Genomic DNA, 23,385 nt, shown 5'->3' with positions numbered 1-23,385 from the left:
CTAAACCACCTCTCTAGTCCAAGATTCATTTTGAATAATTAGTCTCAGTCAAGGTTTTACTTAAGCAATTGACTCATTTCTTGTATCTTAAATTCATTACTTATAGATATATTGATACTTAGGACATGTTCTCTGCCTCCCAAGTGCTGGGATTAAAGGCATGCTCTTTTTAAAAAAAATTTTTTTTGTTCATTTTTATTTATTTAGTTGAGAGCAACAGAGAGAGAAAGAGGCAGATAGATATATATAGAGAGAGTAGGCACGCCGGGGCCTCTAGCCACTGAAAATGAACTCCAGATGAGTGCGCCCCCTTGTGCATCTGGCTAACGTGGGTCCTGGGGAATCGAGCCTTGAACCGGTGTCCTTAGGCTTCACAGGCAAGCCGTTAACCATTAAGCCATCTCTCCAGCCCTTGTTTTGTTTTTATGAGGTAGGGTTTCGCTCTAGCCCAAACTGAACTGGAATTTACTAGGTAGCCTCAGGGTGGTTCCTTCTTGGGGATTTTTCCATCTGCTGACAAAGTTTTAGTTCCTCAGCAATTAACTCTTACAGTAACTCAGTGAATCAGTTCAACTTTTAGCTTCTTTTCTACCACGTCCCCTCCTCTTTATAATACCTTATGATTTTGTATGTAATGGCTGGTACACCTGGTGTATCGCCTGTATTTTAATTATTTCCATCCTAGAGTGGATCAACCTGGACAGAGCATTTAGAACATAGGATTTCTTTTAAACGTTTTTTAAAAGTTTTCTTTCTTTATTTATTTGAGAGTCAGAGAGACTGAGACAGACAGACAGAAAGAGAATGGGTGCGCCAGGGCCTCTAGTCACTGTAAACGAACTCCAGACACATGCACCCCCTAGTGCATCTGGTTTATGTGGGTCCTGGGGAATCAAACAGAGGTTCTTTGGCTTTGCAGGCAAGTGCCTTAACTGCTAAGCCATCTCTCCAGCCCAGAACATAGGATTTTTGTTTGTTTGTTTGTTTTTCAAAGTAGAGTCTCACTCTGGCCCAGGCTGACCTGGAATTCACTATGTAGTCTCAAGGTGGCCTCGAACTCACGGAGATCCTCCTACCTCTGCCTCCTGAGTGCTGGGATTAAAGGGGTGCACCACCATGCCCGGCAGAACATAGGATTTTTAACATGAGTCCAGCATAATTATTATGAGAGGCCCCATTAAATAAACTAACCAGTGTCCCCATGTAGTCCACCTAGGGGGTAGGCCCAAGGTCTGGGGTACATCAGTTGTAAGACCTCCAGAATCTTGGGTAAACATGACCTTGGGAGCCAAGCATGTGCCAGTTGTATTGGGAACACTGACAGTTACCATTAAATCTTGCCACATCTTGTTTGTTCACTTACCCCTCCCCTTGGCTATGAAAACTATAAAATGGAAATAAAATCTCAGCTGGGGCCAGAGCTCCTTTGGAGGGCTACCTCAAGCTCTTTGGCTTCAGGGAAATAAACTCCTGTACTTTCACTTATACTGGCATTGGAATGATCTTTCCAGAGAATTTCTACATCAGTGCCCCCAGGGCCTCTGTCAGGAAATTGCAATTAGGGGTTCTGGGTTTGCATCTTGACTGTTGCCTGCCCCGGTCGGAAGTTCCCAGGGGATGTTACTACTAGTGTTGGTCAGGGCACGTAGATATTTTTGTTTGGCCTGTGACACTGACTAACTGCACATGAAAATGGGGTCTACCTTGCTCCTAATTTCCATCAAAGCCGTTGAGTCAGACTCAGCTCTGCATGTAAACATTTGAGAAGTGTTTTGTCCAAGACTTTGTAATACAAGGTGAACTTGGCTTGTGGACTGGAGCTAATTAATATATGTTTCTTCTTCCGAGCCCTTGACGTGCTCAAATATAAGGTCAGGATGTCTGTGTGACAAGCAGAACTCTCCTACCTCTGCCTCCTGAGTACTAGGATGATGTGCCCCCCCACCACCCAAAAAGTTGCTTTTCTTTGCCTCTTGCAGGCAAGAAGTGAGGGGGCCATGCTGACATCTGGGTGAGGAAAGCTGTAGCCACAGGGCTGGGGAAGGCACATGCCCAGAGTCTTGGAGGACCAACTGAATCCTCAGTAGATGCAGAACATTGAGTCAGGGGACAGAAGTAAATTCAAAAGTGATAGGAGAGGGCCTGGCCACGGTAAGGCTGCTGTCACTTCGGGACACAAGAGACTTTCAGGGTGCTCTAAACCGAGATAAATCATGACTTTCTTCTTTTTTTTTGGATTTTCGAGGTAGGGTCTCACTGTAGCCCAGGGTGGCCTGAAATTTACTATGTACTCTCCGGGTGGCCTTAAACTCACGGTGATCCTCCTGCCTCTGCAAATGCCACTACACCCAGCTCAAATTCTTTTTCTCTTTCCCTGGGAGAGATTCCTGCTAGTTGCTGAGTGCCTGGGGTGGGGGTGGGGTGTTCCATAGGCCCCATCTACTGGTAGCCTCTGGAACTGCACCTCTTCCCACAGCAGAGATGCACACCTCAGAATCCAAGCTTCAGGAGATGATTTTGTGCCCTGGAGACAAAAAAACTCCAAGAGCATTCAAGACGTTGTCACCATCTCATTACATGCCAGGGGCTTCAGTCCACCCCACCTCATCCCTGCTTCTTCAGTTACTTCTACTTGTGAGACGTGACTTTATTTTGGGAGTTCAAATTCAACCCCCCCAAACCTGAGCTTGTGACTGCTTTACTTAAAGAAATTGAGGGGCTGGAGAGATGGCTTAGCAGTTAAGTGCTTGCCTGTGAAGCCTAAGAACCCCGGTTCAAGGCTTGGTTCCCCAGACCCAAATAAGCCAGATGCACAAGGTGGTGCGTGTATCTGTAGTTCGTTTGCAGTGGCTGGAGGCCCTGATGCGCCTATTCTCTCTCTCTCTCTCTGACTGTCGCTCTCAAATAAGTAAAAATAAAAATAAAAAAAGAAATTGAAATAAAACAAGAGTGGGGCATGCCTTTAATCCCAGCACTCTGGAGGCAGAGGTAGGATAATTGCTGTGAGTTCGAGGCTGCATTGAGACTACAGTAGTGAATTCCAGGCCAGCCTCAGACAGAGTGAGATCTTACCTTTAAAAAACAAAATAATATAAATTTGTGGTGGCTCATGCCTTTAATCCCAACACTTGGGAGGCAGATGTAGAGGATCTCTGTGAGTTCAAGGCCAGCCTAAGATTACATAGTGAATTCCAGTTCAGCCTGAGCTAGAGTGAGACCCTACCTCAAAAAAAAAAAAAAAAAAAAAAATTGAGAGACAGAAAGAGGCAGGTAGAGAAAGAGAATGGGAGTGCCAGGGCCTTCAGCCACTGTGAACAAATCCAGATGCATGCATCACCTTGTGCATCTGGCTTTACATAGGCACAGGGGAATCAAACATGGGTCCTTAGGCTTCGCAGGGAAGGGCATTAACCATTAAACTATCTCTCTGGCTCAGCAGCTAAGCTTTTATTTATTTGAAACTACACTTGATCTTAACCAAAAGGCCAAGAAGCAATTATTTATTTGAGAGAGAGGGAAAGATGCAGATAGAGAATGGGCATGCCAGAGCCTCCAGCCACTGCTAACAAACTCCAGATGCATGTGCCACCTTTTTTATCTGTCTTACATGGGTACTAGGGAATCGAACCTGGGTTCTTAGGCTTCACTGGCAATTGTCTCAACCTTAGTTAGGCCATCTCTCCAGCCCAGCCAAGTTTATATATATTTCTTTTTTTTGAGGTAGGGTCTTATTCTGTCCCAGGCTGACTTGGAACTAACTATGTAGTCTCAGGATAGCCTTGAACTCACAGCAATCCACCTACCTCTGCCTGCTAAGTGCTGGGATTAAGGAAAGTGCCACCATGTCTGGCTTTTTAGCCTTTTATTTTGATGTCATCATGTTTTCCTCCTATTGAGGGTCTTGTGAAGGCATTGCTAGGCAAGGCGGGGTTGTGGAAACTGAGGCCAATTTTTGTCTGGACATTTGCATTGTAAGGTGTCTTTTGGCTCTTACATTCTTTCTGCCACCTCTTCCGCAATGGACCCAGAGTCTTGGAGATGTTTCAGTGCTGAACAGACCACTGTCACTTCTCAGCACTATGTTGCCTTTTGGGTCATCCTAGTGGTCACTACCATCTGAAAAGAAAAGCTTCTCTAACCAAAAGTAAGAGTGGTGTTAATATATGAACATTAAGTATAGTGCTTTTAGAGCAGTTTGGTAAGCATAATATATGCATTTAGCCAAACAAGAACAAGCTTTACACCTTTACAATCCTAAAGCTCATGACCTCCCCCACCATGCTTTTGATTTTCAGTACCAGGCATGTATTCCCTCCCATAGAGCGGACTTCCAGTCCAATTAGCAGTTAGTTTCCCCCAGAAGACATGCCACTATTGCACCCATTCGGTCATCTGGCCTGTCTGTCCACCGTTTTCATAGCTGATGACGTCCGTCTCCCATAAGGCTGCATGCAGTGCAGCTTTTTCTGGCTTTCAGTCAGCTGGTCTACAGGTAGGTTTTCAGCTCAGCCCGTTTGATTTCTCAGTGACTTTGCTGCCCAGGCATGTCGAGCCAAGCTTTTTTTTTTTTTTCCCCGAGGTAGGGTCTCACTCTAGCCCAGGCTGACCTGAAAGTCACTATGTAATCTAAGGGTGACCTTGAACTCATGGTGATCCACTTACCTCTGCCTCCCAAGTGTGTCTCACTGTATAGTCCAAGCCACTGCAAACGAACTCCAAGATACATGTGCCACCATGCACATCAGGTTTACATGGGACCTGGAGAATCTAACCTGGGTCCTTAGGCTTCACAAGCATGCACCTTAACTGCTAAGCCATCCTCCTGGATAGAGGAGTCTCACTTCCCTGCTGAGTCCTAATGGACAGGTTATTTAGTGCCTGAGCCTGGTTTCTCATGGGTTAAATGGGCATAATGCCAGGTTCCCGCTAGGGTATGAAAATTAAATGATGTGCTTTGAGTGTGGCAGGAAGGAAGGTGCTCTGAAAGACAGTTAAATCACTGAGTAGATTTCACTGAGAAAGGTACTATCCTCAAGTTGGACTTATCTTCCTCTGTGGAAAAGTCAACATTTTGCAGGGTTCATGGATTTCTGCTCTTCAGAAGGCTGCTTCTGCCAAGTCTTCTCACCCACTTGACCCATGTATGGCAGTATGTGGATTAGAATCTAATTTCTACCATTTTCACAAGCCATCTTTTTTTTTTTTTTTTTTTTTTCCTGGTTTTATGAGGTGGGTCTCACTCTAGCTCAGGCTGACCTGGAATTCACTCTGTAGTCTCAGGGTGGCCTCAAACTCAGAGCAATCCTCTTACTTCTGCCTCCTGAGTGCTGGGATTAAAGGCGTGTGCCACCATGCCACAGGGATGAGATGTTTCTAGATGGTGACAGACTCACACTGGACCCAAATGACAAAAGTTACATTTAATTTACAATGTAATAAACGGTACAGGTAAAAAGCTACACACAAAGCGTGAAAAGGCCTATTACACAAATGTACAAAGCTCTGTACAAAGCTCACCCCAATGTTCCTACCTTCGTCTCCTGAGCTAGCCAGCTCTAGTATTGAGCTCTGAACAATGAGAACTCTCATCCGAGGGCAGGGGAGCCTCCAAACCAACACCCAAATGTGTCCTCTTAAAAGACATCAGGTCCTTGCAAAGAATAGTGTCTTCCTGTTTACTCTGCATTTGCCCTAACTGGTCATACCCTTTAAAAAATTGCTTTTCCTTATTTTTCGAGGTAGGGTCTCACTCTAGCCTAGACTGACCTGGAATTCACTATGCAGTCTCAGGGTGGCCTCGAACTCATGGCGATCCTCCTCCATCTGCCTCCTGAGTGCTGGAATTAAAGGCGTGCACCACCATGCCCGGCTAAAGATTGCTTTTATAACACTCGTGAAAGGAATGATGATGCCTCAGCAGTGAGGACATACTCTGGGATTGAGAAACTGGGCAAGTGGAGTGCTCAAGATGGATGAGAAAAACAGGTTAAGTCCAAACAATACTGCAACTTAACTCGAAGCCTGTGCCTATGGCACTGGCTACAGATGAAGGGAAATCAAAATGGCCTCATCCAACAAAAAGGACAGGAGGGAAGCCTAACCACTGGACCTCAGTACCGCCGAGACTTGCAGAGTTTGCACCTTGACTCAGATGAAGAATGCTAACCAAACTGGGATCCACAGCAACCCTTCCGCTGCATAGGACTTGCAATGTAGTAAATATTAACAAGGCTACTGCCGCCTCTACAGCCCTGGATTTGACCTGGTGTGTGTGACTTCACATGAAAAGCGATCCTAGAGGGAGAAGGAAGGAGGCGATGGGAAGGCTGGGAGAGCCAGGGCAGTCTACTGGAAAGGACCTCTGAAGCCTTTCTCTACACACTGAAGGGTTTCTGAAGACTGGTCGTCAAGGGGTAGTTCAGCCCCACCCCGTCTCAGTACCACATGGTTAGGACCCCAGGAGACATTCTGAAAGACGAGACTGCACACATGGAAGTTTTCTCCCTAGTTCATTAGCTCCCCTTGTCACCCTTCCACCCAGTCCCACCCAGTCCTACCCTCTCCATGACCAGAAATATCAAATCAATAAGGAAGGTGTGGGCTTCTTGCCCGGCCAAGCCTCTTTTGCATATTTCTTCTTCTTAGGTTCATTTACGGCTTCAGGGTTATAGACTGCAGGGTTTGGTGTTGGGTTCATGTTCACTGCTGATGGTACAACAGGAGTCAAGTCCACATCAGGGGCAAGGTTTGGGTATGGCATGGGCAAACCACCGATGAGCGCTGTCCCATGGATGCCGTGAGGCTGGGAGCCTGCTTCATTGTGTGTGGGGGGCAGGCCCCCGTACAGTCCTCCAGTGAAGGCAAAGTTCTGCATGCGCCTGCTTCCTGTCTCCTCCAGGCCCAGAGAGCCAGGGCCCTCCATCCGCTTCTTCTGTGGTTTGATACAAAGAGTGAGAGAGCAGAAAAGAGGTAAGCAGTGAAACACCACTTCCTAACTTTTGAGGCTTAGAAAATTGACATTAGGTCCCTGACGTATAGTCTATTCTACATACCAGCAACCAACTTCATGATTCTGAAATGTTAAGGTTTGAAGAACTCGTAGTCATTGAATGTAATGATCCTGAAACTATGTCCCAAAGGAATGCTTTCATCAGCCTACCTCTGCTGCAAAAACTAAGAGCACTGTTTTATTACAGAAAGTAAGCCTATCCAGCCAATTTGATATGTTCTTTAAGAAAACTTATTTATTTTTTATTTATGTATTTGTACATGTGTGCGTATGGACACATCAGCATCTCTTGCTACTGCAAACACATGCCAAAAGCTTGAAACACATTGTGCCTCTGGCTTTATGTGGATACTGGGGAAGTGAACTGGAGCCAGCAAGCTTTGCAATCAAGTGGCTTTAGCTACTGAGTCATTTCTCTAGCACCTCTCCCATGTTTACACTATTTATATCCCTTAAAAAAAATTAGAAAGGCTGGGCATGGTGGTGCACACCTTGAATCCCAGCACTAGCGAGGCAGAGGTAGGAGGATCACTGAGAGTTCAAGGCCACCCTGAGACTACATAGTGAAGTCCAGGTCAGCCTGAGCCAGAGTGAGACCCTACCTTGAAAAACAAAACAACAGCAACAACAACAAATCTTAGAGAGAAGCATGGGGGCGGAGGGAGAGGAACAGAGAAGAAGAAAGAAGGAGGAGAGGAGAAGCAGAGAAAGATAAAGGGCACTGCCAACAAATTCTAGGCACATATGCCCCCTTGTGCATCTGGCTTTCTGTGGGTACTGGGAAATCAAACTTGGGTCCTTTGGCTTTGCAGGCAAGCGCCTTAACCACTAAGTCATCTCTCCAGCCTCTTGTGTGCATGTGTGACATTGTGGGCTTGCATCACTGTGTCTGGATATGTGGGACCTGGAGATTTGAACATGAGTTATTAGGCTTTGCAGGCAAGCGCCTTAACCACTAAGCAGTAGCCTCAAACTCATGATAGTCCTCCTACCTCTGCCTCCCAAATGCTGGGATTAAAGGCATGTGCCACCATGCCTGGATCCCCCTCTCCTTTTTTGGAAGTAGGGTCTTGATCTAGCCCAGTCTGACCTAGAATATGTAGTCTCAGGTTAGCCTCAAACTCAAGTGTTCATCCTACCTCTGCCTCCTTGGTGCTGGAGGATGTGGCTTACTAGTGGTCTCAGGCTGAGGAGAACTGGCTGCAAATAGACACGGGGAGCCCCCCCCCCCACCTTTAAAACATTTTCTGCTAGGATTAAAGGTGTTTGCTATTACACCCAGCCCAAGAATTCTTTTTATCTTGACTGGGACAGTGGTTACACACAATATTAATCCCAGCATTTGGGAGGCAGAGGCAGTAGGCATGCTGTGAGTTCAAGGCCACCCTTAGGCTATACAGTGAATTCCAGGTCAGCCTGAGCTACAGTGAAACCTTACCTCGGAAAAAAAAGTCAAACTATATACATAAATGTTTGCATTTTATTTTATGGACATTATACCACAATAAAATCAGCACAAAGGTAAAACTACCTGATGACTTTGTATTTTAATCACAACATTACAAAGCAAGAACAGAGAGAGACAGGTATGGTGGTGCACACCTTTAATTCCAGCACTTGGGAGGTAGAGGTAGGAGGATCGCTATGAGTTCAAGGCCATTCTGAGCTAGAGCAAGACCCTACCTTGAAAAACGAAGGAAGGAAGGGGAAAGACAGAACAGAAAGAAAAGAGCTCAGGAGAAACTTGTTAGGAAAATTATATTTTCCTACAGAAAAGCATAATGTATTTTTAAGGAGAGAGAGAGAGAAAACAGGGGGATGAGCATGCTCAGGCACAGTGAAGCTGCAAACTCCAGACATGTGCCATTTTGTGTATCTGGCTTTACATGGGTACTAGGGAATTGAACCTAGACAAGCAGGCTTTGCAAGCAAGTGCCTTTAGCCATTTAGCCGCCTCTCCAGCCCCAGAATATCTTGATTAACAGGAATTTCACTACACTCAGGGCAGTTGGTTCCCTACCCACAAGGGAGTTCTTCCATACACAGGTTACTTCCACTTTTTGGTTCTTCAACATACCTGTCCTTTAAACCTAACCCAGATCTGGACTATTAACTGTGTCAATTCACACACAGAATCCAGTGATCCTGTCTCTGCTTCATTCAGCACTAGGATTATAGTCATATGTGGTCACACCCAACTTTTCATGTGGGTGCTGGTGGCTGAACTCAGTACTCTTCTATGGTATTTCAGGATTTCCTAGACATAGACAGCATGTTTTAACGTTGCACCTTCCTTTACTACCATCTACACTAACTTTTTCTTTTTCTTTTTTTTTTTTTTGTAGTTCTGGGAATCAAACCCAGGTCCTTGCTAAGCACATGCTCTACTGAAAAAAATCAAACCTACCTTGACTGGGACCACTGCAGTTTGCACCATGTTCCGGAAGCGACCAACTGAGGGATCCACATCCTCTGCAAAAAGAGATGAGGGCAGGGTTAGGTTGGTACTCTGGAGGGACAAGTGCACACCAAACAATCATAGTTTATTTAAGCAGAAAGATACAGCAAACACTGAAAGTATTACTGTGCAAAATCAAACAATCCACAAGGTAGGAACTACTGCAATCACATCAGGTAAATGAGAAATCAGACTGAGGCTTGGAAAGTGAAGGAGCTGGGCTGGGTTAGTTCACCTGTAGGAGAGGTGAGTGGCCAGAACTTCAGTCTAAGCAGCCAGAAACAGGCCTGTGATTAGACCATGACAAGGTATTGCCTTTCCCAAGTATTTTTTTCCCCCATTTCATGCACTTCTCTTATTCAGTGGCAGAGAAAAGTCAGGAGTGGTGGCACACACCTTTAATCCCAGCACTTGGGAGGCAGAGGTGGGATAACTGAATTTGAGGCCACCCTGAGACTACATAGTGAATTCCAGGTCAGCCTGGGCTAGAGCGAGACCCTACCTCAAAATACAAGCAAGCCTTTTTTGCTAATGGTCTGAAGCCCCTGCCCCAGCACGCTGTGTAAGTGGCTCCCTCTTCATTGCTTACACATGCGTGAGTGTACCCTACAAAGCTTGAATGACATTCACTCAGCAGGGAGAAAGAAGCAAACCCTGGTAAGCATGTGATTTTCAATCACCCCCTCAAGCCTCATGCACTGGTTGTGAGGCGTGGAAAGAACGAGTTAAACCACCCACCCACCTGTGAGTTCCTAGTAACAAAGCTGTCCCTTAGCAGAGGCACGTCAATGAAAACTACCGCAAGCCTCCTGTAGCTTACTACCATGGTAGAGAAGGAAGTGCTTCTCTCATAGATGCCATCCATCATTTAGTCATCTGAATTTATGCTTCTTTCTTATCCTTTGCATGTTTCTGGTGTGTGCATGTGTGTAGAGGTCAGAGGCCAACACTGAGTGTCTTCCTCAATCACTTTCCACCTTAGGTCTTGAAACAGGGCCTCTCACTGAACGAGGAGCTTGCTGTTTTGGCTAGACTATCTTATTTGTTGTGCTTTCATATTCAGCCTTGGTGAGGCAAACTTTGGATCCAGAGTTGCAGCCAAGCCATCCCTGTATGCTTAGGAAATGTCTGTGGGCATTTCTCTTGAAATGCTTCTGTTATATACCATACAGTCCCAAATTTCTGTTCATTATATAGTATAAATAGGATTTAAAATACAAAATCACACTGGGCATGGTGACACATGCCTTTAATCCCAGCACTTGAAAGGCAGAGGTAGGAGGATTGCTGCGAGTTCAAGGCAAGCCTGAGACTACAGGATGAGTTCCAGGTCAGCATGGGCTAGAAGGGAGAGCCTACCTCAAATAAATAAATAAATAAATAAATAAATAAATAAATAAATAAATAAATAAATACAAAATTATAGCTGGGTGTGGTTGCACATGTCTTTATTTCCCTCACCATTGTAAACACTACACATACCATAACACCCTGTATCACCTATCTACCAGTGGACTTGTGATGTAACATCTCAATAAATGATCCCACAACATAACAACTTAGCAAACTTAGTGTCTTTCCCTATAACCTAATGCACACAGCTCAGGGACACTTCTGCACACAACAATCTGTAGGTGACTTCCTACAGAAAGGCAAGTTGCCAATGTGATTAATGGTGACAGCAGAAGGCACTCCAGCCTTATAGCTACCAAACCTACTCAGAACCATATGGGCAATAATAGTACTTTATTTTATTTGTTTATATGGTTTTTCTTTTCTTTTTTTTTTAAGTTTTTTGTTTTTATTTATTTATTAGAGAGTGACAGACAGAGACAGGAAGAGGCAGATAGAGACAGAGAGAGAGAATGGGTGCGCCAGGGCCTCCAGCCACTGCAAACGAACTCCAGACGCGTGCACCCTGTTGTGCATCTGGCTAACGTGGGTGCTGGGGAATCAAGCCTCGAACCAGGGTCCTTAGGCTTCACAGACAAGTACTTAACTGCTAAGCCATCTCTCCAGCCCTATTTATATGGTTTTTTCCATGGTAGGGTCTCACTCTAGCTCAGGCTGACCTGGAATTAGTCGCAGGGTGGCCTCGAACTCTAGGCAATCGTCCTACCTCTGCCTCCTGAGTGCTGGGATTAAAGGCGTGCACCACCACGCCTGGCCTTAATCATGGCATTTTATTTTTTTAAATTTTTTTTTATTTTTTGGGGTTTTTTTGAGGTAGGGTCTCACTCTAGCCCAGGCTGATCTGGAATTCACTATGTAGTCTCAGGGTGGCCTTGAACTCATGGTGATCCTCCTACCTCTGCCTCCCAAGTGCTGGGATTAAAGGCGTGCGCCACCAAATCATGGCATTTTAAAGTGAAGGTAACAAACACTTGTACCTTGAACTTCCATTATGACACAGACATAATGAGCCAGTACTTCCTTCAGCACATGGGTGTGTAGGGTACTCTGCTGAGTGAACTACACAGAACATCTTCCCTCAGCATAACATCTTTTATCCGAACCCCTGCTGAGAAACATCCTACCTGACCTGTCTGTAGGTGGTGTATGCTACTATCTGAGACTGTAACTGGTGTGTGTGTAGTTTTTTTTTTTTTTTTTTTTGAGGTAGGGTCTCACTATAGCTCAGGCTGACCTGGAATTCACTATGTAGTCTCAGGGTGGCCTCGAACTCATGGCAATCCTCCTACCTCTGCCTCCCCAGTGCTGGGATTAAAGGTGTGCACCACCATGCCCAGCTGTAGTTTTGTTTTTTGAGGTAGGATCTCACTCTAGCCGAAGCTGACCTGGCACTTTCTCTTTGGCTCCAAGATGGTCTTGAACTCATGGTGATCCCTCTAGCTCAGCCTCTGAAGTGCTGGGAATAAAGGTGTGCTACCATACAGTGTTTGAGATCATAGCTTTTTCATCGTAAGAAACTAAGAGACCTCACCTGGGTTGATGATCTCATCATCTTCACTGAAAGTCACCCTGGAGTTCTTCCTCTTCCTCTTTGGTCTCTGAATGTCCAGATTGCCCTCCTCAATAGTTAGGGTGGAAATCCGCTTGTTATGGGCAGTGTTGAACTCTGTCAGGTTCTAGACCAAGGTTCACAAAAGAAAGATAGGAGTGAGTACACAGGCAATTTCATGGAGAAAACACTACTAAATAAAGGGCAAGAAGGCATTTGGGGCTTGCTCTGACATCCTGAGGCAGACAAGATTCCCTTCTGTACTGAGAAGATGTACTGTTCTGAGATAGCTTATGCTAACAAGTCTCATCTGAAAAAGTAACAGAATCAGTAACTAGTGAACTCAAAATGAAGTTTAGGGCCTTGAGAACAAGTAACCTGTGCAAATATCTTTAAGTTGAAGGAATTGTTGTCTGCCCAGGCTGACCTGGAATTCACTATGTAATCTCAGGCTGGCCTCAAACTCATGGTGATCCTCCTAACCTCTGCCTCCTGAGTGCTGGGATTAAAGGCATGCGCCACCATGCCCGGTTTTGGTTTACATTTTTACCTGGAATTCAGCATGTAGTCCCAGGCTGGCCTCAAACAGTGATCCTTTTTCTCAGCCTCCCAAGTGCTGGGATTAAAGGCATGAACCACCACACCCAGCTCTTTTACTTTTTTTTTTGGAGGTAGGGTTTCACTCTAGCTCAGGCTGACCTGGAATTCACTATGTAGTCTCAGGCTGGCTTCGAACTCACAGCAATCCTCCTATCTGTCTTCTGAGTGCTGGGATTAAAGGTGTGCATCACCATGCCTGGCTTCACTGTTGCTTTTTTAAAAATATTAGCATACTAAAAAAAGGGGGGGGGGTTGGAGAGATGGCTTAGCGGTTAAGTGCTTGCCTGTGAAGCCTAAGGATACCAGTTCGAGGCCTGGTTCTCCAGGTCCCACGTTAGCCAGATGCACAAGGGGGTGCTCGCATCTGGAGTTCGTTTGCGGTGGCTGGAGGCCCTGGCGTGCCCATTCTCTCTCCCTCTGTTTCTCTCTCTGTGTCTATCGCTCTCAAATAAATAAATAAAAAATGGACAAAAAATATTTATTAAAAAAATGTTAGTATATTAGACAGTCTCTATGTGTTTGTGTATATGGGTGTGCCATGGCCTCTTACTGCTGCAAGTGAACAGATGTATATGCCATTTTGTGCATCTGGCTTTTTGTGGGTCCTGGGGAATCAAACTTGGGCCAGTGGCTTTGCAAGCAAGTGTGTTTTTGAGGAAGACTAGCATGTTTTCATGCAGAAAACTACTGAAAGTAGAAATATAATTGAACCTAAAAACTTTTTTATTTTTTTTTGTCTTTTTGAGGTAGGGTTTCACTCTACTCTAGGCTGACCTTGATCTCAAGGCAATCCTCTTACCCCAAGTGCTGGGATTAAAGGTGTATGCCACCACACCTGGCTAAAACTTGACCTATGTAAACCAGATGTACAAGGTGGCACATGTGTACGGAGTTCGTCTGCAATGGCTGGAAGCCCTGGTGTGCCCTTTCTCTATCTGCCTTTTTCTCTATCTCAAATAAACAAAGAAGTAAATATTTAAAGTATCAAAACATGAAAGACAACTGCTTCTTACTCAGTAGCTCTCATTACAAATTATTTTGGGGCTGGAGAGATGGCTTAGCGGTTAAGCGCTTGCCTATGAAGCCTAAGGACCCCGGTTCGAGGCTCGGTTCCCCAGGTCCCACGTTAGCCAGATGCACAAGGGGGCGCACACATCTGGAGTTCATTTGCAGAGGCTGGAAGCCCTGGCGCGCCCATTCTCTCTCTCAGCCTCTGTCTTTCTGTGTCTGTCGCTCTCAAATAAATTTACTAAATAAATAAATAAATAATTATTTTGTGTAAGATAGGATCTCACTATGTAGCACAGTCTGGGCTCTAACTCACAGCAACCCCTCTGCCTCAGCCTCTCAAATTCTGAGATTACAGGTGTAACCAGCATGTCTATGGGCATGGCAGGGTCTCCTGCTCTTGCAAATGAACACTAGACACATGCAACACTTTCTGCATCTGGCTTTACATGAGTGCTGGAGAATTGAACCAGGACCAACAGATTTTGTAAGTAAGCATTTTAAACTGCTGGATCATCTCCCAAACTACCTCCTTTAAAATTCTTAAGAACAGCCAGGTGTAGTGGCACATGCCTTTAATCCCAGCACCTGGGAGGCAGATGTATGACGATCCTTTAGTTCAAGTTCACCCTGAGTCTACACAGTGAATTCCAGGTCAGCCTATTCTAGAGCAAGACCTTACCCTCAAAAAACTGTAAACAAACAAAAAATCTTAAGACAGCTGCCAATGCACTGAACTTTTTTTGGAGGCGGGGGAGGGTCATTCTAGCCCAGGAGGACCTGGAACTCACAGTGACCCTCTGCCTTCTGCCTCCTGAGGGCTGGGGGTTAAAGACTACATCATCACTTAATTTTTGTCCAGTGTACTTAATTCTTGGCATTAATATTTTTTGCTTCCTTCCTGCGCTTGGCCCCAACTCTATTCATAATTACATATCCATCCATTTCTATGATTAACATGGCCTTAGTACTGCTGACTGCATCCTTCCAATCCACTGGACTTATTCCAATCTGCATTGCAGCTTGAGATACTGAAAAACCCAGAGGCCCTAGTCTACTGAACTAAAAAACAAGGAAGCCTGAAGGGGAAAGGGCAAGTGTGATTATCAGCAAGGTCCTTAGCTATAAAGCTACTTCTATAGACAAAACTGACTTCTATATTCTAAGATCCCTGTTGTGCTTTTCTTCTGAACGCCTGGGTAACTGCCTTGGTGAACAGGAATAGTATATGCATGTAGGTGGCTAAGGATATGCTTCCATTTGGTCTATGAGAGCAGGCAAGTTACAACAGTGCTGTGACAGACATGTGAAGAACACCCGTGTCACAAGTTACTGAGGTCAGCCTCTAGAAAGGAAAGTTGGCTGGGGACATAGGCCAGTGGTAGAGCAAGTGCTTGGTATGTACAAGGCCCCAGTTTCAACCCCCAACACCAAAGACTCAAAAAGAAAAAAAAAATTAAATTTTTAAAAATTCATGCCCTTACAATGTCTATAAGGACAGAAGTGGTCTAAATCTACTGAGGCTGGGCATGGTAGGTAGCACATGCCTTTAATCCCAGCATTTGGGAGGTAGAAGTAGAAGCATCGCTGTGAGCTGGAGGCCAGCCTGAGACTACATAATGAATTCCAGGGGGCTACAATGAGACCATTATCTGGGGGAAAAATGTGGTTAATTACTACTGCATTGGATAAGAAAGCTCTAAGCAGTCATAAGGAGAGAAAAATATAATTCTTGGTCTTGGCTTCCAATAGCCATGAAGGAGCACAAGGCTCCCTAGGAGGGTCTAGTAGCAAGGAGCCCCAATCATAGCTGGCCAACTAGGCTCAAGAGAACCCCCTGCTAAGTCACCAGTATTTCAAAGTAGGAAGAACAGCTACATACTGCAAAACCAGGATCCCAAAAGACAAAAAAATAACATAGTCATGGAATTACATCAAGCTCGGTTTCTTCCTCTGGAAGCCCCAGTAAGCCCTTGAGTTCATCATCCTCTCCACCCATCTTCTCATCTCCTTTCACAGCTGATGGCAAAGTCTGAGGCTTCTCACGTAGCGTGTATGCCCTTGTGGATGCACCGAATGACACCGTGGAATCGATGGGAATTTGTTGAGGCTTGTGAGGTTCCAATCGAATGTGACCCAAGAAAGTGCCGTGTGCTGAGAATAACCAAGTTAGAAACAGAAGGCGAGAAACCAAAAACAGGCTGAGTTTTTATAAAGGAAAAGCCATCTTTAACTTTTTTAATGAGGTTACCATCTCTCCAGCCATCATTTTGCTTTTTTGGTAGTTCTAAAATCATAAACAATTTTACATTCAGAATTTGGGAAACAAACGTACTCTTTCTTTCCTTCTTTCTACCTACCTACCTACCTGGGTGGGTACCAAACCTAGGGTCTTCTGCATGCTAGACAAGTACTCTAGAAATGAGCTACGACTCCAGATCTTGATTTTTTTTTTTGAGATAGGGTCTTGCTTTGTAGCTCCAGTTGGCTTTGAACTCAGGATTTTCCTGCCTCCGAGTGCTGGGATTACAAGCATGTTGATACCATGCCCAATAGAAAACAAGCTTAAGATGAAAATGTCACTGGGTCCACTGCATCCTCTGTCATGTGTCAAGCAAGAAGGAACACTTCATTGGTGAGCACTGAATCTCTTTCGTGGATTTCATACACATCTTTAGAGCTGATGCTCCTCCACATCACAAATGACACAGTCTGTCCTCTGCTGACACACAGGATCAGCTCCAGCACAGCATAAGCCATGCCCCCAAAGGCAGAAGAGAAGCGTCATTGTGGTTTTCCCTCTCTAGCTCCATGTCTACAACATGAAAACTGCCGATCTGGTAGTAGTAATGGTGCCAATACAGTTGCAATGTCAAGGCAAACCAAAATACTACTTGAGAGTGAATAGTTTTCCATGTCTGCATCCTGTGTGTTATGAGGGAAAGAAAAGATGAGATGAGTACTTATGCAAGGACCATCAAGCCCCTGATACAGGCAGACTGGGGAGGTGTACATTGGGGGGGGGGGTGTTGAACATGATGAACCCAAGAAGCAGAACTGTTTGCATTTTACTCTGTACTTATGCAAGGACAAAATGAGCAAAACCTAAGGGCCTATTCAGTCTAGTTTCAATTGCACGTCTGTGGATTACTTTAGTTCAAAAATATTTTTTTGGGGCTGGAGAGATGGCTCAGTGGTTAAGATACTTGCTTGCAAACCTGACAACCTGAGTTCAATTCCCATTACCCACATGAAGCCAGATGTACAAAGTGACACATGCATCTGGAGTTCATTTTCAGTGGCTAGAGGCCCTGGTACCCCATTCTTCCTCTGTTTGCAAATAAATAAATAATATATATATATATATATATATATTTAAATATGTATTTTTTTTCTTTAACTGGGCATGGTGGCACGCCTTTAATCCCAAAACTCGGGAGACAGAGATAGAAGGACTGCTGTGAGTTCGAGGCCACCTGAGACTAAACAGTGAATTCCAGGTCAGCCTGGGGTAGAATAAGACTACCATGAAAAATAAAACAAAACAAACATCAAAAAAGTTAATTAGTTGGAATATACATACTCATGATATTAAAATTGTTACAATGTAGTTGAAGCAAAATGTAGCTAGGATAAATAACTTACTATAAATTTTGCTCAAAGCAAGTTTTTTTTTTTTTTTTTTTTTTTTGAGGCAGGGTTTCACTTTAGCCCAGGCTGACCTGGAATTCCCTATGTAGTCTCATAGAATTTACAGCAATCCTCCTACCTCAGCCTCCCGAGTGCTGGGATTAAAGGTATGTGCCACCACGCCAGGCGAAAGCAAGTATTTTTAAGATGTCCTCTACTGCTCTTCCACTACACTAATGGAGCTAAACATGAGCCCCCCACCCCCAGGTAGGGTCTCACTCTAGCCTAGGCTGACCTGGAATTCATTCTGTATTCTCAGGGTAGCCTCCAACTCATGGAGATCCTCCTATCTCTGCCTCCTGAGTGCTGGGATTATAGGCATGCACCACCACACCTGGCTTTACCATGACTTCTCATAGACACTTGAATACCAATACACTCTAGTTCCTGGGTGCCGTATTTGTTCTTTTTATACAAAGAGTGCCTCCCTTAAAACTGTGTTTCCCAAAGCCATCTTCACTCAATAGCTAATCACCAATTATTTCAGGAAAATAAGAGAACCACAGAAACAGAGAAGGGTCAATTTAGAAATACACATTTTTTTCTTGACAAGCAATAAAAAAGGTTTTCCAAACTTAGAACCCAACTTGTATTTTCACACTGCCCCCAGGGTGTGAAACGGGACGAGATACTTACTACTGTTGAGATCTATGAGGAAAACTCTCTTCAGATGCTTGTGGTAAACCAGTGCAGCATGGACGCGAGAGCAAGACTGGTGGTCAATGGTGAAGTCACACAAGTCAGGGTTTCTCCCAAATAAGTAATACTTCTTCTCGTCAATAATCAGTTTCTAAACCAATATTAAATTATATATTAAATCTTGTCAGCCTGGGCTAGAGTGAGACTCTACCTCAAAAAAATTATTTAACATTAAAATCTTATTGCAATAAGTTTAGTAAAAACTTCCAATCAAGTGAACAGGGGAGTTTGAGCAAATAAAATATCTTGTAAGGGGGCTGGAGAGATGGCTTAGCAGTGAAGTCGCTTCTCTGTGAAACCTAAAGACCCAGCTTCAATTCTCCAGGTCCCATGTAAGCCAGATACATGCATCTGGATTTCGTTTGCAGTGGCTACAGGCCCTGGCATCTGGTATCCCCATTCTCATTTTCTCTCTCCCTTCTCTGTTTCTAATCAATAAAAATAAAAAAAAAAAAAAAAAAAAAAAAAAACCTTTAAAAAACTTCTTGGTAAAAAAAAAAAAAAATCCTTTTTTTTTTTTTTTTTTTAATTTAAGGGCATAATAAAGTCAGTTTAGGGGCTTTTTTCCTAAGCAAATTATCCCACTCTTTCTTGGAGCAAAGGGTCCTATGCAACCCTTTAGTAAGTCATACCAATTAGGGACTGCATTTCACATTGCACATTAGTTCCTGAATAGTATCTATTCTCACTTGTTTGCTAGTTTTTTTTTTTCAAGGTAGGGTCTCACTCTAGCCCAGGCTGACCTGGAATTCACTATGGAGTCTCAGGGTGGCCTTGAACTCATGGCAATTCTCCTACCTCTGCCTCCCGAGTGCTGGGATTAAAAGCATATGCCACCATGCCCAGCTTCTATTCTTCTCACTTTTGTTTAAGAGAAAAGGTATTTTGGTCCATTAGTTAATCTACTGGCTCCTGGAGAACGGTAATTAATTCTGTCATCAAAAAAAAGTGAGTGCTCAGCAGTAAAGAAAAATGAAGTTATGAAATTTGCAGAAAAATGGATAGACCTGAAAAGGATTATACTAAGTGAGGTAACCCAGGCCCAGAAAGCCAAGCACCACATGTTCTCTCTCATGTGTGGATCCTAGCTACAGATGATTGGGCTTCTGTGTGAGAAGGAAAAAACTCAATAGCAGAGGCCAGTAAGCTAAAAAAGATACAAAGGGAAGAGAAAGGAAGGGAGGAGGGTACTTAAAAGGTTGGCATTGTAGGGCTGGAGAGATGGCTTAGCGGTTAAGCGCTTGCCTGTGAAGCCTAAGGACCCCGGTTCGAGGCTCGGTTCCCCAGGTCCCACGTTAGCCAGATGCACAAGGGGGCGCACGCGTCTGGAGTTCGTTTGCAGAGGCTGGAAGCCCTGGCGCGCCCATTCTCTCTCTCTCCCTCTACCTGTCTTTCTCTCTGTGTCTGTCGCTCTCAAATAAATAAATAAAAAATTTAAAAAAAAAGGTTGGCATTGTATATATGTAAGTAGAAGGATAGATTAACGGGGGTGAAAAGGCCCAAAGTGAGGTCAGGGGAGGAGATTGAGTAAAAGAATGGTGGAGGGAGGGCTAATCAAAATCTAAGAGGATATAAATAAATCATATGGAATCTTCCGATTTTGGACAATGGAATACTCAGGAGCCTGTAGATCATTGCCAGAAAACTTTCAGTGCCAGGGATGGGATACCTTCCAGTGAGATGTTGGCCAGGGAGGTCCCTGGTACCCCCAAAACATTATAGGCCACTGCAGGCCATTGCCAAGACCCTTGGTTTCCCACCAGGAGTAGATGCTAAGACCCTATTGCTGAAGATTCCACATACTTGGGCTGCAAGGCCACTGAGAAATCCTGCTGGAACTGAGCTGATGACCTCCTCCATGTAGACAAGCTGACAGAAAGCTGGAAGAAGCCATTCTACATGCAGTTCAATGGGAGAAAGAGAAATCACCAGTGAAGATACTCAACAGTGGACACTGCAAGCCTTATAATTGGCCAGCCAGGCCAAATGAGTCAACGGGTGCAATAGTGGCACATCTGTCATGGTGGAAACCAATTGCCCTCCAATTGGACTGGAGGCCTGCTCCAAGGGAAGGAATACATCCCTGATACTGAAAACTTAAAACAGGGGTTGTCATGAGCCCTAGGGGTGTAACAACTGCTGTTGTCTGGGTAAGTGTATATACTATGCTTATCAATCTGCCCAGTAAGTACTTCTTTTAATATTCATACCCTTAAATTAATGCTACTCTCACTTTGGGTAGAGAATCTTCTCTTTTCAGATGGCAGTGACCTTGGGATGACTCAGAAGGCACCATGGTGCTGGGAAGAAGGGACTAGAGTACCAAGTAACATCTCAATCACACCTTCCAAGGCTCAGGGTCTAATGCAGAAGAGGTGGCAGAAAGAACGTAAGAGCCAAAGGGTAGGACTCCTTACAACGTGCTCCCTCCAGACATAAAATGGCCTCAATATCCATGACCTCATAGTGCCTGACACTACCTACACAAGACCATTGTAAGAGGAGGGAAAGAAGATCATGACATCAAAATAAAAGAGAGACTTATTGAGATGGGGAGGGGATATGATGGAGAATGGAATCTCAAAGGGGAAAAGTGGGGGAGGGTATTACCATGGGATACCTTTTATAATCATGGAAAATGTTTTTAAAAATTGAGAAAAAATAAAATTAAATTAAAAAAAAAAAGAATTTCGAAGGGGAAAGTGTGTGTGGGGGGGGAGGGAGTTTCCATGGGATACTTTTAATCATGGAAAATGCTAATAAAAATTAAAAAAAATAAATAAATAGAACCTTGGTCTGGGGAGATGGCTGACTGGTTAAAGGTACTTGCTTGCAAAGTCTGTCAGCCTGGGTTCGAATCCCCAGTAGCCACATAAAGCCAGAAACACAAAGTGCCGCATGCATCCAGATAGAGTTCATTTGCAGTGGCAAGGGGTCCAGGTACATTCATCTCTTTCTCTCTGTTTCTCAAATAAATATAATAAAGATATTAAGAAAAAAAAAGTGAGTGCTAAACCAGGTGGGTGGCATGCGCCTTTAATCCCAGCACTTGGGAGGTAGAGGTAGGAGGATTGCCATGAGTTCGTCACCCTGGGCCAGAGTGAGACCCTACCTTGAAAAAAAAAAAAAAGCGAGTGCTGGGCTGGAAGGATGGCTTATCAGTTAAGGCATTCGCGTGCAAAGCCAAAGGACCCACGTTAGCCACATGCACAAGGGGGCACACATATCTGGAGTTTGTTTGCAGTGGCTGGAGGCCCTGGCGTGTCCATTCTCTCTTTTTCTCTCCCTCTTTCTCTGTCAAATAGGTGAAAATAAAATGCTTTTTTAAAAAAAGTGAGTGCTTAGGCCCTAAATTAAGACTAGTTGTTGGTTGTTGCTACTGGTTTGAGACACGAGCCAAGAATAGGATATTGTCCTTTTGTCTGTGGGCTCTTCTGTATCTGTGTGGAAAAGGCCAATTCACTTGGAAGAAACATAACTAGAAAAATAAATAAAGGGCTGGAGAGATGGCTTTAGGTGCTTTAGGTGCTTGCCTAAAAAGCCGAAGGACCCAGATTCAATTCCTCAGGACCCACATAAGCCAGATGCACAAGGTGGTGCACGCATCTGGGGATCATTTGAAGTGGCCAAAGGCTGTGATGTGCCCATTCTCTCTTTTCCCAGTCAGAAGGTACGGATGACCTCAACAATGCTTCACCTACCAACCTAGCCATGCCTCTATGTACATTACTCTTCAACAAGAACAGTAATTTACTAAGAAAACATTTATTGGCTTTTCATCTCCCCAGACATAATCTTCAATTGTCTGGTATTAGTATAAAACAACTTTCCTTGTAACTCTTTTCTTTTCTTTTTTTTTGGAGGTAGGGTCTCACTCTTGCCCAGACTGACTTGGAATTCACTCTGTAGTCTCAGGGTGGCCTTGAATTCATGGTGATCTTCCTACCTGGTATTAAAGGTATGCACCACCACGCCTGGCTTCTTGTAACTTAAAAAAATATATTTTATTTGAGACAGAGAGAGAAAGAGAGAGAGGGAGAGGGAGAGAAAAGGCAGATAAATAATGAATGGATGCATCAGGGCCTCAAAAGCCACTGCAAACAAACTCCAATTCCAGATGCATGTACCACCTTGTGCAATTTGACTTATGTGGGTCCTTGGGGAATGGAACCTAGGTCCTTTGGCTTTGCAGACAAGTGCCTTAGTGGTTAAACTAAGCCTTCTCTCCAGTCTAATAACTATTTATTTATTTATTTTTTGAGGCAGGATTTCACTCTAGCCCATGCTGGCCTTGAACTTATTGGGATCCTCCTACCTCGGTCCATTTGCCTGAATTAAAAACAACTTTTCTTTTTGCCTTTTCCCCCCCTAAAAACTTATTTACTTGTAAGAAAGAAAGAGGAGGGAAGAGGGAGGAAAGGAGGGTGTGAGGGGGAGAAGGAGAGAATGGGCGCTCCAGGGCCTCTAGCCAGGGCAAACGAACTCCAGACACATGCACCCCCTTGTGCATTTGGCTTTTTTGGGTACTGGGGAATCAAACCTGGGTCCTTTGGCTTTGCAGGCAGTTGCCTTAACTGCTAACCCATCTATCCAGCTGACATTCCAGTTTTGAAGAAAGGGGATGAAGAAAGCTGGCATTTATTAAAAGAGTATAAATGCTAAGTATTTTAAACATCTTATCTAATCCTCAAATAAACTCTGTGAAGCAGGGCTGAAGTGCGCTTGCCTGCAAAGCCTAAAAACACAAGTTCTATTCTCCAGTACCCATGTAAAGCCAGAAGAGGTGGTTGAAAGAATGTAAGAACTAAAAGAAAGGTAGAACTGCTTACAACACAATCAATCTTCCAGACTCAAATGGCCTGGATATCCACAGTACCTTGTACTACCTACACATAATACTCATGACAGGAGGAAAAGGTGATGACATCAAAATAAGAGACCAAATGCAAGGGGGAGGAG

General features: G+C 44.3%; 1 protein-coding gene across 2 annotated transcripts in view; it reads right to left on the bottom strand.

Moving 5' to 3' along the window:
- Window positions 1–5,405: 5,405 nt before the first annotated feature.
- Window positions 5,406–23,385, bottom strand: part of Ppp1r8 (protein phosphatase 1 regulatory subunit 8) — a 31,310-nt gene continuing 13,330 nt past the window's right edge. The window contains exons 3-7 of one of the 2 annotated variants that reach the window (XM_045151210.1): window positions 18,364–18,517; window positions 15,971–16,191; window positions 12,412–12,556; window positions 9,417–9,481; window positions 5,406–6,931 (exon numbers count right to left, since the gene is read on the bottom strand). In XM_045151210.1, coding sequence (XP_045007145.1) covers window positions 6,578–6,931; window positions 9,417–9,481; window positions 12,412–12,556; window positions 15,971–16,191; window positions 18,364–18,517 — 939 coding nt within the window. In that variant the 3' untranslated portion in view covers window positions 5,406–6,577. The remainder of the gene's footprint in view (window positions 6,932–9,416; window positions 9,482–12,411; window positions 12,557–15,970; window positions 16,192–18,363; window positions 18,518–23,385) is intronic. The other variant, XM_045151211.1, reaches the window with a different exon arrangement.

The sequence above is a fragment of the Jaculus jaculus genome, chromosome 5, assembly GCF_020740685.1.
Source record: "Jaculus jaculus isolate mJacJac1 chromosome 5, mJacJac1.mat.Y.cur, whole genome shotgun sequence".
NCBI lineage: Eukaryota > Metazoa > Chordata > Mammalia > Rodentia > Dipodidae > Jaculus > Jaculus jaculus.
This window is presented reverse-complemented; position numbering and strand designations above follow the sequence as displayed.